Raw genomic sequence first — 18,171 nt, forward strand, 5'->3', positions numbered from 1 at the left:
GCAACTCTCTCTCATGCACATTCCTTGTGGATATCCTGAAAACCTGGCCTGCCAGTAGATCTCGAGGACCTGAATTGGGCAGTCCTGCTTTAGACCATACACAACTTCAGGACAAGCCTGGATACTACAGTTAATTTTAAAGACAAGGCTGGGGAGGGACATTCATCGGAAATTCCTGGGGAAGTGTTACAGTAATTGGACCTGAGTAGTCGCCAACTAGTGATTGTCAGCGGTAGACAGTTCAGAGGGTTGGACCTTTAGTTGAAGACAAAGGTCTTCACAGCTCTTTGGAAGGTCATGGCTGTTCTCAGTTACCCAGGGGAGTCAGTTCAAATGTATTGCAAAGTGGGCTTAGCTGGGATATACAAGATGCAGGACCCTTGTTGGTATTCCTGACCATTGAGCTCAGGGAGTGAGCAAAGCCAAGATACAACCTCCATAGAGGCCTCTGCTAGGTCATGAATGGGTAATCTGTATCCCCTGGAACAACCAGGGTTCCTTGAACTACAGATGAATGCTATTTGGAAGAAGAGGGTGCAACATCTTGCCACTTAACTTTAGCTGATCTAAACAGAATTATGCCCCCCCCCCCCTGGTGTCTCCCCCACCTTCATCCTCTACAACCTGTGAATCTGCTTTTGCAGCAGCTCTGGTCCCATATAATCTGGAGAGTAAACATTCACATCGCTTGTCACCTAAGCCCTAACACAATCATTTTGATTTGCACTTAATTGAAGACTAATGCCAAATTGTGTCATGTCTGCTTTTGTAATCTTGCAAGGCACATAGAGGGTACAGCTTTCTATTAACACTATTAAAATAAAAATTAATTGCAACAAGAACCAGTAGGAAAACAAAATGCATAGCTAAGTCACTATTTGTTTTGATGAGAAGGTGTAAAAGGAATCTGGAATGAATTTGAAAACCAATATGTTAATGATGCATGACGACACTAAACAAACTAAAAAATTTCTACCATTTGATGTGGCATTATATCACGTTAAGTACAGCTGTATTGCTTATGGTGCACTATAAAATTAGGAGCATGCAAATAGGATAGCAGATGTAATTAAGATGTAATTATATATCCTAAAATATACTAAGCCACTAACCTGACAGAGTGATTCTGCTGTCTGGCAGAAGGAAACCAATTGTTAATCACCCAGAGAACAATTTTGCAGCAGAGCTGACTTTTGCTAATATATATTGTGCAACTAAAAAAACAACAACAAAAAAAATAACCCCCCACACACACACACATACACAGACATCACAAGAGAAGCTGTTTTGCTGGGCCTGAATTGCGATCATCTTCTGGGAAAGAATCTCTAGCAGCTAGAATAGGAACACATTTGTTTTCAGGGTCACAGTTGCTACAAAGCATCTGAAAGGAAGTAGATCTGTTTCTGTGAAATTGGGCACTCAAGAAAAGCATCAGCATAACCCACTGTGTAAGTCTAAAATCTTATGTGCTCACTGTACATTTTAGGGGTTCTAATCTAATCTAAGTCTTGGCTTTATATATCGAGACATCAATCCAAGAAAGCTCGACTCGGTTTACAATAGTTAACTTAAATAAAAACCATGAGGAATGAGACTAAGTTTTGGGAGATTAATTTTCAAAGTGTTTACAAAAATAAAATGGCTTATACGAAAAAGTTGAAGTAAACCGGAGCTCCTTAAAAGGAGTGGGAGATCATTCCAAAGTTGAGAAAGCTTGGGCCGCCGTGGGGGCGGACTGCTGGGCGGGATGGACCTCTGGTCTGACCCGGCAGAGGCACTGCTTATGTTCTTATGTTACTATGGTCATCTCATTAGTTCCCACTTCCTGAGGTACCAACTTAGATTGGGCAGGGACTGATTGAAACTGAATATTTATCAGTGCTGTATATACCAATAGTATCTTAAAAAAAAAAAAAAATCATTAGCAAATTACATCCCATTCTTCCTCTAGAGCAATTAGAACTGGAAAAATTTTAACTTCTTGATGTCCTCAACCATGTGTGACAGGTAAAGCATATATTTTCTTTAGTTACTCAGATTTGGCTGGCTCTATTTCCTAATTCTCAGCTTCAAAGAAGTCACTGAATAAGGCTAATTGTTTAGTCTCTCTCTACTCAGGTCTTTGTGGTATGCTGATTGCTCAGTAATGAAGGTGACCAAATTATTCCAGCATCAAGGGTACTGTTTAAGTTAGACTCTCATTTCACACTGGCTTCACCCCAGTGACCCGGAACTGATACACACACAGGGGAATATTTACTAGGCCCCACTGCCAATAATGAAAACTGTAATAGATAAAGCATATCACAGATTATTAACTACACCACACAGTGACATAGGTAATGATTAAATCTGGTTGTTATCTTAATACTGTAGTGTTAAAATATGGGAAATGTGACAAAGTAGGCCCAGTAAGGACCTTCTCTTTCAATGCAGCAAAACAAATGGCTAAATTAATTAACTGGGTCAGCAATACAGCTTCCTTGAAAACCAGTAATTCATCTCAGAATGAAGACAATGTATCACACTGAGATGAAGGATATGACAGAGCATCTTACAGACATGCGGGAACCTATCCAGACAAAAAAATATTTAGAGTGTCCAAAGAGCAACAAAGCTGGCGTAGGCTTGAGCAGAGACCAATGAGAGGTACCAGCCAAAAACAAAGCTTCCAGTACAGGTGATCGAGGCCCGCAGTATCCCAGACTTCAAGAACAAATGGGATACCTATGTGGGATCACTGCGGGAGTCATACCAATAAATAGGGTCGCTAGGATATAGACTTAATAGAGCAGGTCAGTAGAGTTAAGGGGGCCAGTAGACTTAAAAGGGGGTCAATGGTATGGGCAGACTTGATGGGCTGTAGCCCTTATCTGCCGTCATCTTTCTATGTTTCTATGTTTCTTTCTACAAGAGAAAAACTGAGGAAGGAACTCAAATGCTTTGGTGGCATAAGAGATCAGAGAGACAAACGGGGAGGGAGTAATCCAATAATTAACAGACTAAGGGCCAGCTTTACTACATGTTTCTCCCAAAGACAAAGAATGGGAAAAAGCCTTATGAGTCAATATTCAGCCAGTAGTGGTCAGTATTTCTTTGCCAACTAAGTTATACCCAGATATTTAATGTCAAAGCATGTCCATGGATTGGCATTAACCATCTACAACAGTACTTAAAACCTGATGTGGGTACAGCCAATATTGAACGCTGCATTGGCATACTTAACCAGGCAAAGTAGGAATGTATTTTCTGCAAACCAACTTGCCCATTTCTGAAATATAATTTCTGGGACTCCAACTCCAGATCACCCAATGGCTGACCAGTTTAACATGGTTTAAGCAAGTACAATCCTCTCCCTCCTGTTTAAAACATGCTGAACGATGACCCTTTAATAAACCAGGGCCCAAGCAAACTATAGGATGAAGCTGGTTGCCATCACAGTGACTTCAGCTAGCCAAACGAGCAAGAGCATGCTGCTGAGGCTATTTGTTGACGGGGCCTGCCATCTTGTGTGGGGGTGATTTTATGAGATAGAGCAAGATGAAGTTAACCCTTGACATGTGTCTTCTATGGCTCTTATAGAAGATCTGCATTAGAGAATGACACGGGGACAAATGTAAGCTCTGTCTTAACTGCACAGATCTTGAACACTTTATCATTTTAAAGGGTTTGAGGCTTGTGCGGATGAGGACGGAGCTTAGGCATTGGTGGAATGAGGCATTATGACATCACAGTCTGAGCTCTAGAACGTTGCTACTTAGGATTTTCAAGCGTTTGAGGGCTTGTGCAGATAAGGACGGAGCTTGCAGGAATGGGGCAGCGACAGGAAAAGAGCTCACCAGGACAGGAAAACGAGTTCCACCGGGGACGGGGAAAAATTTGACCCCGTGTCATTCTTTAATCTGTATCTCCAAATGCCTGTTTCTTGGCATTGTTGCTCTCATTTAACACCAAGTTACATAAAGCAGCCGTTTAAAGGGTTAAAAAAAGGGAATACAGGAAAAATCTGGTGAAATTTGTTTATACAGATTAGTATTGACTGTAAACATTTAGCAGAAGCATCAATATCCCTAGATGATATATTTCAGTGTAAGAATGGGACGAAGGCCTCTTTTACAAAGCCGAACTAGCGTCTGCCCTGCGCTAATGGCCCCGAAGCCCATAGAGATTTAAAGGGCTTCGGGGCTGTTGCCACGCGGCAGCCGCTAGCACGGCTTTGTAAAAGAGGCAGATAACCTAATGGTTAGAGCAGGGTTCAAAGTCCCATGTCGCTCACCAACATCTCCTACGGACTTAGGCAAGACACGTCATCCATGATTGTCTCGGGAACAGTTTAAGATCAAGAGTCCTTTTGGTAGAGAATTTATTTGTGTACCAGCTTGAAACTCATCTTAAAGTCATATTTGTTAAAAAAAAAAAAACAAAAACAAAAAAAAATCAACCCCACAAACCCATGAAATTAAATCCCAAGTCCAAATCCAAGCCATTTGAAGCCTGAATGAAAATGGTGCACTTGAATTTTGTCTGGATATGGCCTGTTGCTTGCACATTAGTAGATGAAAAGCCATGAACAGATGGGTATATAAGGAGCACCACAAAAGATCAAAAATAGACAGATAAAAAAATATTAAAGCATTCAAAATGTTGCTAATGTAGTCATTCGTGAGCCGTTTGCTATATGATGTTATGTAGGGGTACACAAAAGAAGCCACAGATGGAATGATGTCCTACCTATGGATTTCTGTCTTCTCATTGTACCTCGAGGAACTCCCAGGAAAGGACCTTGGGGACTTGTGGGAACGGTGGGCGGCATCACAGCAATACCCTGCCTATCATATATTGACTAAGGAGGGGAGAAAAAAAAAACAAGAGAAAAAGCGCTGTGAAATAAGTTAGCCAACAAGAAACAGCTCATAAGCAAAGTAAATTACTTCCAAACTCATGTGTGGCACCAGCGTGCTTGTGACTGGGAGTAACACGAAGAATTAATGTATGCTTTCAAACATCTAATAAACACATAAGACACACACATCATACTTTCCCTCTGTGATTATAATTGCGGATATACACAGAAGCTATTTTTATTGGTGACATTTAAAAACTGCCAGAGGCTACACCATAAAGCGACACTTTGCTGCTGCCTTTTGAAAACGCAGATTGGGTGATTTATTGTGAAGACAAATGAGGGTACAGCTATAACTGGTGGCCACATTCTGCAAAGCACATTTTTTCCCCCAGCACTTTTCAGGTTTCAAAACTACCTGCACTGTCAGAGTGGAGCTCTCTCCATGAGCTACAAGTGAAATTCCAACATCCTTTCCCTTCCCAAAGATACAATCACAAAACCTGCAAAGCAGAATACCGCTTGACGCTGTTCGCCCATCTATGAGAGTAACTCTGTAACAGTGAACCAAGGTTAATTGGACAGGGAGGCAACTATTGTTGGTCCTATTTTATGAAGATACATAGTAGCAGAAATCCTGCAGAAATATTGCCTAGATTGAAAGCATTGACATTTGCACATGAATTAAAGCATGTGTGGGATAAACGCAGAGGAACGCTGTATACAGTAGAAAGAAAAGGTTTCGAATCCAATTCAGGTCAAACGTAAATGACCTCGTAACTGGAGTGAGCTTTGATGGCAGCTTCTGAGACTGGGAAGTACAACCAATGCTGGGCAGACTTCTATGATCTGGGACATAGAAACATAGAACTAGACGGCAGATAAGGGCCACGGCCCATCTAGTCTGCCCACCCTAATGACCCTCCCCTACCTTTGCCTGTAAATGGCAAAAAAAAAAAAAAACAACCCAAAAACAAACAAACCCCAGATGATCGAGGCTGGAGTGGGCTTTGATGGCCAATCCAGTAGCTGGGAAACAGGACCACTGCCAGGCAGACTTCTGCAGTCCGTGCCTCAAAATTGGCAGGGACAGATGCCGATTTCCCCCCCCCCCCCCCTGAGGATCTTGCTTTGAAAGACTAAATAAATAGAAAAAGGGTATTAGGTACTCTTGGGGGGAGGTTTTGCTTTTTTTTTAAACTATATTTTAAAGCAGTACAACTGGTTAAATATTGGCTGCATTCCCAGGTCTTTATCTACTAGCATTTACTGTGTTGCAACCTGTAAAAATGCAAACATGCTCTGCCCATGAGCACCTGCGAACGCCTTCTCTACCAACGTACCTAGTTGTAGGTACTACTTAATTTTTGGAAAGCCCATTAAACACGTAAAACAGATGGAATGATCTCCCCAAAATTACCCTTGTGATGGACAATTCTATAATCCAGGTGCCCCCATTAACACACGTCTTTGAGAACAAAGATCTCTAGAATCCTAGGGAGTCTACGTGCTATTCTGCAAATACCCACTTAATATTGCAAATATTTGCAAGGGGGAAAATATTTGTGAGGCTCCTAGAAATGTTTATAATGCCTAGAATACTTGAAATTACGCATGTCCGTGCCGCATTTAGCCACCTGTACTTATACGAGTTCTAGGGCTGGTGTAACCTCTGGCATGTAGATATTAGACATCCAGATACTGGGCTATGCTAGGATTCAATGATTGTATCTGGCCACCCGGGTTCCATTATACAATAGGCTCCTATATACTGTACATCCCTGGAGTGCCTACATGGAGACAACCAATTGTAGAATTGTCCCAATTGTGCTTAGCTAAAAAGAATAACTTAAGCTTAAAGAGAGAGCCTGAATACATGGACAGATGTGCTCTTTGTTATTCAACGTCATGAGTTCAGAACTCTTAATCCCTTTGTTGCATGCGTCATTCTTTTCCCCTACAGTAGCTCTCTGCCTGTCTATTGTCTAACATTTATCTGCTGCTAGAAATGAGGTGGTATACCTAGTACTCCCTGAAAGTGCTAAATGTGCCCCCCCCCTGTGGCCAGCAAGTGGACCACGTTCCATAACACCACAATCTTTGCCTAGAAAATGTACTAAACTATTGTTTATATAACAAAAATATCAAAAAAATTCAAGAAAAGGATGCCCAAAATAAATCACAAAAATATTGCACCCTCCAACAAAACAGGACAAAAAAAAAAATCACCTTTCTTTCCAAAAAGGGAGAAAAGACCTCAGTGTCTAATAGGGGCTTTATAAGCTTCCCACATAGACAGGCTAGTTTTAAACAGAGTTTAATCCTAGCAGACACATCCTTGGTCAAAAAACTCCCAAATTGCATGTGAAATTCTATTCTTAATTTTTCTTATGATTTTCTTATAATTTTCAAATTTTTCTTCGTATTTTCAAAATTAGTCTCTCATGTGAAACAATTAGGGAACAGTTGTTTTTCAAAATAGAAGTCACTTATCTGAGTATTGATATTCAAGTGTAGTCCTGGGGTTAAGAAAGCAGGAAAAACTGCTCCATGGAAGAAAAGCTACCAATCATCCAAGCTTAATATTCTTCCAAAATATCCAACAGGGCCCCCCTGTTTCGCAAAAAATGCTTCTTCAGGGATTTGAGCGATCATACACCCGCTTCCCTCTGTTTAAAACTAGCCTGTCTATGTGGGAAGCTTATAAAGCCCCTATTAGACACTGAGGTCTTTTCTCCCTTTTTGGAAAGAAAGGTGATTTTTTTTTTGTCCTGTTTTGTTGGAGGGTGCAATATTTTTGTGATCTAAACTATTGTTTGCCATGTATAGTTAGATTTAGAGCATGGATTAAAAATAGAGTCTTCTTATTTAATGAAGGCAGTGAAATGATATATGCCTAGGGGGTCAAGGAAATTTCATAATCTGAGAGCATATAGAGTGTTCTTCAGTACTTACACAACGTGGAATCAGTTTCCCTTTTGAAAAGAGCTGAGAGCTTATGTGGAGTTTTGTAAATATTATAAAACCTGACTCTTAGAGCAACTGACAGGTAGTATGCAAGTGTGTGGGAATTTCATATGGGATTTAGGTACAAGTGTTAATAATGGCTATATACTATCTTATGTCTTGGAATGTTTTATATTTATTTCGTTTTGTGATCTGCTTTGTTCTTGTTCTACATGAAAATGTAAATTAAATAAAGCTAATGCAAAATGTTCATATTTGCTGAAGACTTAGCTCTCACTACAGAAAGAGTTCAAATATAGAAGATACTTTTTAAGATAAACCTTTATTTTATTCCGTTAATAACATCTGAAACCGCTTTTGATTGGGAACAAGTATTTATCTTTTGTGTTGTGGGTTTTTGTATTGTCTAGTCTATTTCTAGGTCCTGGGTTCAGTCCTCAGGGAGGCAGTGGGAAGCAGAATGAGACAAGAGCCAGGTGGTGTATAAGAAGTATATTATGTATAGAAATAAGCTTAATATTACAAAGATAGAGTGCTTAGAGCAATGTGCTACAGAAACCATGTCTGATTTTGGTGCATGAGAGAGAAAAGACAGTTTGTATGGATGGATGTCCTGTTTGTCTGTATGAATAGGTGAGATGTGGGGGAGAGAGAGAAGAGGGGAGACTGAGAGAGGGAGGGAGGGTTTTAGCCTTTTATAGATTTGAGTTTGTGCTAAAACTAGTATCTTCCAGTATCATCGTCTTTCATAATTTTGGTATCTATTTGAAACAATGGTTCTCAATTGTCATGAAGTACCTGTCTTTAAGAACAGGTAGCTGGAGCCATTTCTTAAGCACCTGTCTTTAACACATCTGTTGAAACTCCAGGGCTGTGCAGGATACTCCCCAGTACAATGCAAAGGGCTCTTTGTTAATCTCAAGTTCTGGTATTTTCATTTCGTGGCATTCAGTCTACTGCACTAACATTCCCAGGGTCAGATTTGTTTAATATAATATCCCAGAGTCCTTTGCTTGCACTCTGGACCTGCCACCACGTAATAATGTAATTCTGACAGAACATACTTTCAATAAATTGGGGGAAATAGGTCATTCAATTTTTGGAGTTGCCATTTCAGGAGAGCGAACTGTCACAACCAAACACATAAACCAATGAAACAAAAGAGAAGTTATCTCGGAGGGAGTCACTACATACAAGGGTTGATTCATAAGTCACTGCAACTATTTTATTTTTTTCTCTCAAAAATGCGCCAACTGGAAATCTACTATATACATTTGAAAGTGTGCGACATATGCTTCTTAATGTTGCCAACAGATAAGAGATGAGTGCAGGAGTCTCTCATAGGGGTGAAGCAAAAAAAAAAATGACATTTGAAATTATCGTTTTATTATGGCATACAGTGTCTACACAAACAACAGAGAACAAGGATAAATTGTTTAACTGTTAACATCTTTCAAAGGAGTCTCAAATGCAGCTGATGGTATTCACCATCCACCCCACTGATGGTAATGAACTGTGGACAGCCTGGGAGACTGTATGACATCATAAAATGATGATTTCAAATGTTTGTTGGTGTTTTGTTTTGTGTTTGTTTTTTTTTTCTTTTGCTTCTCCTCTATGAGAGATACAAAAAACTCATCTCTTATCTGGTGGCAACATTAAAAAGCTCATGTCCCACACTTTCAAATCTATATATTAGATTTTCAGTGTTGGCGCATTTTCAAGAGAAAAAAGAAAAAGTTGTCATGACGCTTGTATTTGCAGCTTGAACAAAACAATGTTTAGACTTCAAACAGGTCTATTCTTTGAACAGTTCATGTGCATCTACCCGTCTATCACTTTATCAAAAATAAACAGAATCTAATAGGATTTTTTTTTTTTTTTGCCTCAGCAAGAGCCTGTACGGCAAAACTAATAGAGTCTTCAGGAAGCCATTTGAAAACAGAGACGGTCATACAATTCCCATCTGACCATATCTAGCACCGACCTTCCTACAGGTATGTTGCCGGAACCTTGCAAAGTATTAATTTTAGGAGAAATATGGGAGCCATTATTTCTGTGGAAACTCATTCCATGATGATTGAGCTGCAAGCTTCAGAGCCTCTCTGCTCTGACCACATCACACAGGCTCTTTCACATGGCTACTCACATTCACATCTGTAACTGATGGCAAACATCTGCTGGAAGGGCGTGGTTTAATCGTTGCAACTCTAGAGTCTGATGGCACATTTTCCACAGGTCTTAAAGGCTTGGAAACTGATGTATCATCCACTTTATCTGGAAAATAAAAATAAAAATCTTCACAAATATAGATCTAAAGTGAGGAAAAGTTTGAACGAGTATTAGAATGCGTTTTAATGAGGTTTTTCTTGGCAATGCATGAGTTCAGAATCATACTATGCATCGTGCAATTTTTTTTTCTTGCTCTTGCATAAAGCTCATGCTTTGCTTTGAAGCCTGCATGCATTTACTATTTACTTATTGTGACTTGAAAAACAATCCTCCTCTTCCAACCCTCAATAGGTGAAGGTTGCATATCTATATGAAAATGAAAAGAAAACCTTTAGAAAATAAAAATGTCCCCCGTGATCAGGGTTTTTCATAGTGATAGATTCATGTAGCCACCAGAAGTTGCACTGTGAACATTGGAACATAAGCCTTGCCATACTGGGACAGACCAAAGGCCCATCAAGCCCAGTATCCGGTTTCCAACAGTGGCTACTCCAGGTCATAAGAACCTGGCAATACACCAGAACATTAAGAGTTTTTATGCTGCATATCCTAAAAATAAGCAGCAGATTTGCCCAAGTCCACCTTAATAATGGCTTATTGACTTTTAGGAAATTATCCAAACTTTTTTTTTTTTTTAAACCCTGCTAGCTTTTACCACATTCTCTGGCGACAAATCCCAGAGTTTAATTAAACATTGAGTGAAGAAATATTTTCTCTCATTTGTTCTAAATTTACTGTTTAGTAGTTTCATGACATCCCCCTAGTCCCTGTATTTTTGGAAAGGGTAAACAAGCAATTCACATCTACCATTTCCACTCCACTCACTATTTTATAGACTTTGATCATATCTCCTATCAGCTGTCTCTTTTGTGGCTAGCAAAGAAAATAACTATATGAAATGTAATCTTCGTGGTGTTTTCACGTGTCTTCTTGTAAATGTATGATGGTTGCCACAACCTCTTGAAGCAACCATGCAGTACTCATGAGTACCATTGGGCTGCCACTAGAGGTCACAGCAGCCATTTTATCATGGCTGCCAAAACAGACAGGCGGGAATGAGCATCACTCCTGCCCATAGGATCCCCAAATGGACCACCAGGCAATTACAAGAAGTGACAGAGAGGGGGGATTTTCAGAATCATAGGGCACTTAATGTGGATCCCTGCTGATATTCAGTCGGGGCTCACTTGCATGTCTTATGTGGATCCTGATTGAATATTAGCAGTAAATTTAGAAGAAATGAGAGAAAATATTTCTTCACTCAATGTGTAATTAAACTCTGGAATTTGTTGCCAGAGAATGTGGTAAAAGCAGTTAGCTTAGCAGGGTTTAAGAAAGGTTTGGATAATTTCCTAAAAGTCCATAAGCCATTATTAAGATAGAATTGGGAAAATCCACAGCTTATTTTTTGCTCCTCCCCTCCCCCCAATGGTTTCCTTACATTAATTTAGCCTAGCATTGAATATACAGGGTTAAATCTGTCCGCAGCAGTCAGTGTTTAAATAAATCCCAGACCAACACATACTGAATATTAGCCAGTTTATTTTTTGACAGACAAGCTAGTGAGAATATGGCTCAGGAATGAAATATAGAATAATGCGCTTGTGACATCATAATCATTTTCCAGTCATAGTGAGGTCAGGAGCAGAATCACATGACATCAACAAAGCTAAGCAAGGAGAGGGCATGCATTTGAAGAGGTCAAGGCTCTTCTCATGTCTATATTCTTGGCAAGGAGTACTGAAGAGAGAAGAAGTTACACAGCACTATATATTCCTACAATGAACTATTTAGGTTTTCATGTGAAACAAGTAGTAGATCAATCACCCCCAAAAATAAGATGACTTCATGGTTTGGAAATGCAATCAAAGATAGTACTTGTTCTGTACAAGAAGAAAAAGACAGAAAAACACATACAGACAATAGACCATTAAAATTAATTAGTGGGTGTGTGAACTGGCTTTCTGTTGAATACTAACAAAAAAAAATGTAGGTTACAAATAGGACTTGACATTTCTATTTTAAGATGTAGAACTCAATAAATATTAATGGCTTATGTCCCCAAATAAATATTCTGAAACCAAGTGCATCAGTAGAGGTCTCTGGTGCTAAAGACACTTGTAAGCAGGAGACAATCGCAGCTAGTTTAAAAAAATCAAAACTATTTTCTCCATGCTTGCAGTGGGGTAGAAACAGCTCTGGGTCAGTTTTTGAGGAGGGTTAGAGGGCAAGGCTGCTGCAAGAGTACTGGGCACCCTCCACAAACCTTCAGCTTATGTACCTCCCCTTTAATTTATGTTCAGGCCTCTAGCCTGCCTTCCCCCCCCCCCCATCATGATTTTGATAATTGAACTCAATTATGATCATCCACAACAGTCCCCAAAAAATTTCATTAGAGTACATCATAATTTCAAATATTAATCTTTATTTAAAAAATTTATATACCGCCTGGACTCTCAGCCCGGGCCAATCAGGCCATAGGCCTCTCCCACAATGCATCAGGAAGGGGCAGGCCCGCCTCATTCTGATGGAGGCAGGCCTGCTGGCTGGACAAAAGATCCATCCGGTGAGGTGGGGGGGAGGGGGTTTCTGGCAGGAGGGATTGGGCATTCCTACTGCCGCGTTTCAGGCGGCTACGTCTACTTACAGCCTAATTCTCTAACTGGCGTCTGTAACATGGACATCAGTTAGAGAATCAGGTTCACTTTAGGCGGCCTTAGGCCCGATTCTATATAGAATGCCTGTCGGCTTCTGAGACCGGGCATCCCATACAGAATCCGGGCTTTGAAGTGTATCCTGGAAAATATTGGAAGCCAGTGAAGTTAAGTGAGTAGCGCCGATACATGCCTGAATTTTCCTTTTTCTAAAAATAAATCTAGCTGCGGTATTTTGGATCAGCTGAAGTTTTTGCAGGCTGCTTTTGGTTAGACTTAGATAAATAGAATTGCAATAGTCTAACCGTGAGAGAATAGTCGATTGAACGAGGACAGAAAAATGCTGCTGATGGAAGCAGGACCTGACTTTCCTGAGCATGTGAAGGCTGAAGAAGCACTTTTTTTTTTTTTTTTTTTTTAACTAGGGAATTAATATGCTCATTAAATGAGAGTGAAGAGTCAATGATAACACCCAGAATTCTAGAGGAGAACTCAATTTGTAAAGATGTCCTTGATGGCAATGGAACGGAAGGGGGAAGATGATCCGGGCTAGGACCAAGCCGTAACAATTTGGTTTTGGTTTCATTTCATTTCATTGGCGCAGAGAGTGCCCGGGCTTGAAGGCATTTTGTTATTAAGGGCTCCTTTTACAAAACCGCGCCAGGGCCTTAATGCGCGGAATAGCACACGCTAAATTGCCACGTGCGCTAGCCGTTACCGCCTCCTTTTGAGCAGGCGGTAGATTTTCGGCTAGCGTGCGCTATAGTGTACGCTAATCCGGTGCGTGCGCTAAAACCGCTGGCGTACCTTCATAAAAGGAGCCCTAAGTCAATTCTCCTAATCGCACCTATGCCACCTCACTATTGTCAGCCACTTTTCAGGCTGGACCCAGTAACTGGATAACAGGAGGCGTTGGGCAGACAAGGAAATGCAAATAGACCCCTCCCCCTCACTCCGGAAACGCAAACATTCTCCCATAAAGGCACTGCCAATGCCTCACACATCATAAACAAACCTTGCGATATTTGTGACAATTACAAATTTTGCACACTGTTTTCCATATTAAAAAAAAAAAAAAAAAAAAAAAAGTTAGGAATGGCACAGAACTCTCCCCTTACCCTTCTTTCTCCGAATTGAAGCTTGGAAAAGAAAAAAAAGAGATTTAACTTACATCATTTCTCTCACCATAGTGTGCTTTCAGTTCTTTGATTAATGACGACCGTTATAATTATTATTTTTGGACCACCTCTGAGGGGGGGGAGGAGGGGTTCTTCTTGCGGGAACAAAGGAAGAAAAAGTATCGGGCTGCCGCTAAACAATTCCGTAACATGCTTTACTTGGTCGTATGACTGGAGAATCCCAGAACACAAAGGGGGGACAAATATAGTAACATAGTCACATAGTAGATGACGGCAGATAAAGACCCAAATGGTCCATCCAGTCTGCCCAACCTGATTCAATTTAAATTTTTTTTTTTAATTAAAAATTTATAAGAATATGCATTAATTTCAAATGACATTTTCCGTAGTGTTCCAAAATGGGCTTTTTTTTTCCGTGTTGTTCAAGAATGTGAACTATTTCTATTTTCCCAACTTCCTATTGTATTTACCTTAAGTGTTTTTGTTTTATAACAATTGTATTTTTCCCACCCTCCCTATTGTTTCCTGGGGCTCCATAGTCCCAACCATCCTATATGTATTTGTCAATTAGTCAAGTATGTCTTACTTGTCAAATCCCTAGTAGATTTGTTATCTTGGTCTGCTATGGTCAGTTTGTCAAAATATTTATCTGTTTTTATGTTATTTTTTTAATATTTAAGAACATAAGAAGTTGCCTCTGCTGGGTCAGACCAGAGGTCCATCGTGCACAGCAGTCCGCACCCGCGGCGGCCCATCAGGCCCATGACCTGTATGGTGATCTTTGTCTGAACCCTTAAATCCCCCTTGGTCTCTATCTATATTCTCTCTATATCCCATCTCTACCTCTATCTGTATCCCTCAATCCCCCCTATCTTTCAGGAATTTACCAATCGCTTTCAGGAATTTTATAAATCACTTTGCATATTTGAATAAGCGTTTAATCAAAAACTGGAATAAACTTGGAATAAGGCACCCTGTTGAATTCGGGTGTGCACTACTGAACAATAAGATGCATTACTGATGACGCTGACCCCCCAAATGAAGAAACTGAATGCCATAAAAAGAGTCCCACAAACACGGGAAATAAGGGCTCCTTTTACGAAGGCGTTTTAGGGCCTTAATGCGTGGAATAGCGCACGCTAGCCGCTACCGCCTCCTCTTGAGCGGGCGGCAGTTTTTAGACTAGCGCTGCTAAAAACGCTAGCGCACCTTCGTAAAAGGAGCCCTAAATCAAATGAAAATTTTTGACTTGTACACTCTACCAATTTACAGGGTGGTATGAGTTCATTAGTACAATTACTTTTATGTATGCAAATTTTTTTTTAACATACACCATCAATCCACAAGAGCATATAATAAACTTCAAAGTGTCTAATTTCTAAGTACCTCTATGGTCTTCAGTTCCAGCCAACCACCAGCCAAATTATTTGAAGGCTTGTTTCTCTTTCTGGCTTTTATTCATCATCAGACCTTAGTTTTTTTTAAAGTGCTTGTGCTCTATATTCTATGCTTTGTGCAAATCGATAAAGTTTTCTTATACAACTTTAAAACTTTTGTACTTAGCTTTAGCTATTTCTTCGTTCTTTTTTTAAACCTCGGGAAGGACCTTAAGGTTCAACCAGTTTCGCCCAAAGGCTTTTTCAAGAACGGGTCCCCCCTTTTGTTTTGTTCCACAGCATCCCGACGTGTGTTCTTCTATGTACACAAAACATAGAATATAGAGCACAAGCACTTAAAAAAAAAAACTAAAGGTCTGATGATGAATTAAAGCCAGAAAGAGAAACAAGCCTTCAAATAATTTGGCTGGTGGTTGGCTGGAACTGAAGACCATAGAGGTACTTAGAAAGGTATTATCTGAAAAAAAGAAATTAGGCACTTTGAAGTTTATTATATGCCATTGTGGATTGATGGTGTATATTACATAGACAACGTCATAAACAACATTGGGCTATTTTAATACATCAATTTTTTTTAACATGCATAAATTCAGACAAAATCACTCCTAACTTAGGATTGTACATGCATAAAATTGAGTGGACAGATAACAAAATGAAATAGAATAAATCCCCATAAGAAATCAATATGAAATTAAAATATTTGTTGGGGGGGAGGGGAGAGCGAACCTCTATTTATTTATCCACCATTGGATTCGGAGAAATGAATATGTGATGGGATCTATAATGCTTTAAGAGTTCAAATGCACAGCGATGTTTTCACGGTGAGAACGTACTGCAGCAACCATTTCAAGAGGCTCATACAGTCCTATTCAATTAGAGGCTGACCAAAAACAGGATCTTCGGTTTCCGCTAAAACCAAATCTGTGACCAAAACTGGCCACTCAGTTTCGGCAGAAACACACCCATGCTCTGCCCAAATCTACACCCCTTGGCAGTTTACATGCACTTGGTAGCCCTTTTGTGCACTGGTTTCAGTAGAGCACCTTGCACATAACTTTCAATTACTGGCGCCAGATGCGTGCAATTACTAGACTTCTGCAATATATGCACTTATAGAACTGCTTTTGAAGCATTGGAGGGTTAAGTGACTTGCCTAAGGAGCTGCAGCGGAATTTGAACCGGGTTTTCCTGGTTCTCGGCTCGCTCCTCTAGCTATGAGGTTAGTCTTCCACAGAGACTGAGTCTGCAGTGCCACCATATTAACCAATCCTTCTCCATATAGATCATTTTGCTGTTGGATTAATCATCGAAAGAGTAACGGTCTACAAATGGCCATGTACTAGGGCCCTGGAAGGCTACTGGGCTTGATGGACCATTGGTCTGACCCACTAAGGCTATACTTATGTTCTTAATTTGGGATCTGAAATTGACGTGTGTTTTAAAGCAAGCTTTTTGATTAGAGATGCAAACAACTGAGCAGCTCTTACTGGCTTGGCTTGACGATATTCTTTGTAGAACATTGTGAAGCAAAGCAGGAAGTGATTCTGGTGGATTTATAACTGATTTTAATTTTTGCAAGTTTGTGTGATTTAAAAGAGGGAAATGCACCATCAAAAACAGTGAAAATTAATGATATATCCTATACACAACTAATTTGGGTTTCTGTTAACATTTAAGGCTTGAGCATAGATTGGCGTTGTTTCCAGAACTTTGCAATCAAACAATATGCAAAAAAATAAATTAATTAATTAAGGCAACAGTGCTTTTTCCTCCTAAAGTGCTGGGCAAAAACTTGTGCAATAGCTTTTGTGGCTGCTAAAAGATTTATTTGAGAACACTATAGGTCCCTTTTACAAATCAGCGATATAAAGCGGCCTTAGCACATCCTTAGTCGTGTCTTTCCTGCCCACTAACACCTAAATTCTGTATATGGTGCCTGATAATAATAATAATAATAATAACTTTATTCTTCTATACCGCCGCTATCTTGCGACTTCTAGGCGGTTTACAATCAAGAGAGCTGGACATTCAGCGAAATACAATAAGCAGATATTCAGAGGAAATATAGAGAGCAGAGACCTTAAAAGGCAATAGTATAGAAATATAATTTGCTGAGCAAAAATTTAGGATGTACATTTTAGTAGGTAATGTCCGATAGGACCTGTTGGGAATAAATATCAACGTAAAATTACGATAAGATGAAGATAACAGAATATATATATATATATAACAGTGCTATAAGTTCTGGTGGAATAGGGAGGGGAGAGCGGGTCAATTGTTTAGGTATTTCTGGAACAGGTATGTTTTTAGGCGTTTCCTAAATTCCCCGTAAGTAGTGGGCGAGAGCAGTTGGTCTAGGTCTAATAATAATAATAATTTTTTATTTTGTATACTGCCTTACCCAGGGAGTTCTAGGCGGTTCACAACAGATAGATGAATTACATACAGTGCGATTGAAAAAAGAACATAACAAGGCAATCGTAGGGTCAAACTAGTTTTACATTGACAATTTGGGTGAGGGAAGGGCTAAATACAGAGCACATACAGTGTGTACTGTAAGCGAATACAATTGAATTTCTGAGAAGGGGGGACAAAGCATATTAGATGAAAGGGGGGAGCAACAATCTTAGAGGGGTGGGGGGGGGGATTTGGTCCATTGAAAAGTAGAGTTTTCAGCTTTTTTTCTAAAGTGGAGGTATAAAGAGGCATCAAGTATAATTTGGGCAAGCCATGAATTTAATTTATAAGATTATCATTCCAAGCAGGCAAATGGAATAAATGTTCAACCAACTTTATTTCAAACGCACTTTCTTATCAAACTTTTAGGAAGTCAATCAAAACTTATCTCTTTGATAAATTTCTCCAACTCCATTTCTGCCTTGATGTACTTCTAAAACACTTCCAGGAATAATTTGATTAATCTTACCATACTAATG

General features: G+C 39.8%; 1 protein-coding gene and 1 long non-coding RNA gene across 3 annotated transcripts in view; one reads left to right on the forward strand and one right to left on the reverse strand.

Moving 5' to 3' along the window:
- SHANK2 (SH3 and multiple ankyrin repeat domains 2) overlaps positions 1 to 18,171 on the reverse strand; it is a 349,291-nt gene that overhangs the window by 17,745 nt on the left and 313,375 nt on the right. For both annotated transcript variants that reach the window (XM_033928600.1, XM_033928599.1), the window contains 2 exons: positions 9,963 to 10,090; positions 4,735 to 4,846 (listed from right to left, as the gene is read on the reverse strand). In XM_033928600.1, coding sequence (XP_033784491.1) covers positions 4,735 to 4,846; positions 9,963 to 10,090 — 240 coding nt within the window. The remainder of the gene's footprint in view (positions 1 to 4,734; positions 4,847 to 9,962; positions 10,091 to 18,171) is intronic.
- LOC117352254 overlaps positions 1 to 18,171 on the forward strand; it is a 37,884-nt gene that overhangs the window by 7,799 nt on the left and 11,914 nt on the right. The window contains exon 2 of the long non-coding RNA XR_004537633.1: positions 9,705 to 9,810. This is a non-coding gene — a long non-coding RNA (uncharacterized LOC117352254). The remainder of the gene's footprint in view (positions 1 to 9,704; positions 9,811 to 18,171) is intronic.

This window comes from Geotrypetes seraphini, chromosome 19, assembly GCF_902459505.1.
Source record: "Geotrypetes seraphini chromosome 19, aGeoSer1.1, whole genome shotgun sequence".
Classification (NCBI taxonomy): Eukaryota; Metazoa; Chordata; class Amphibia; order Gymnophiona; family Dermophiidae; genus Geotrypetes; species Geotrypetes seraphini.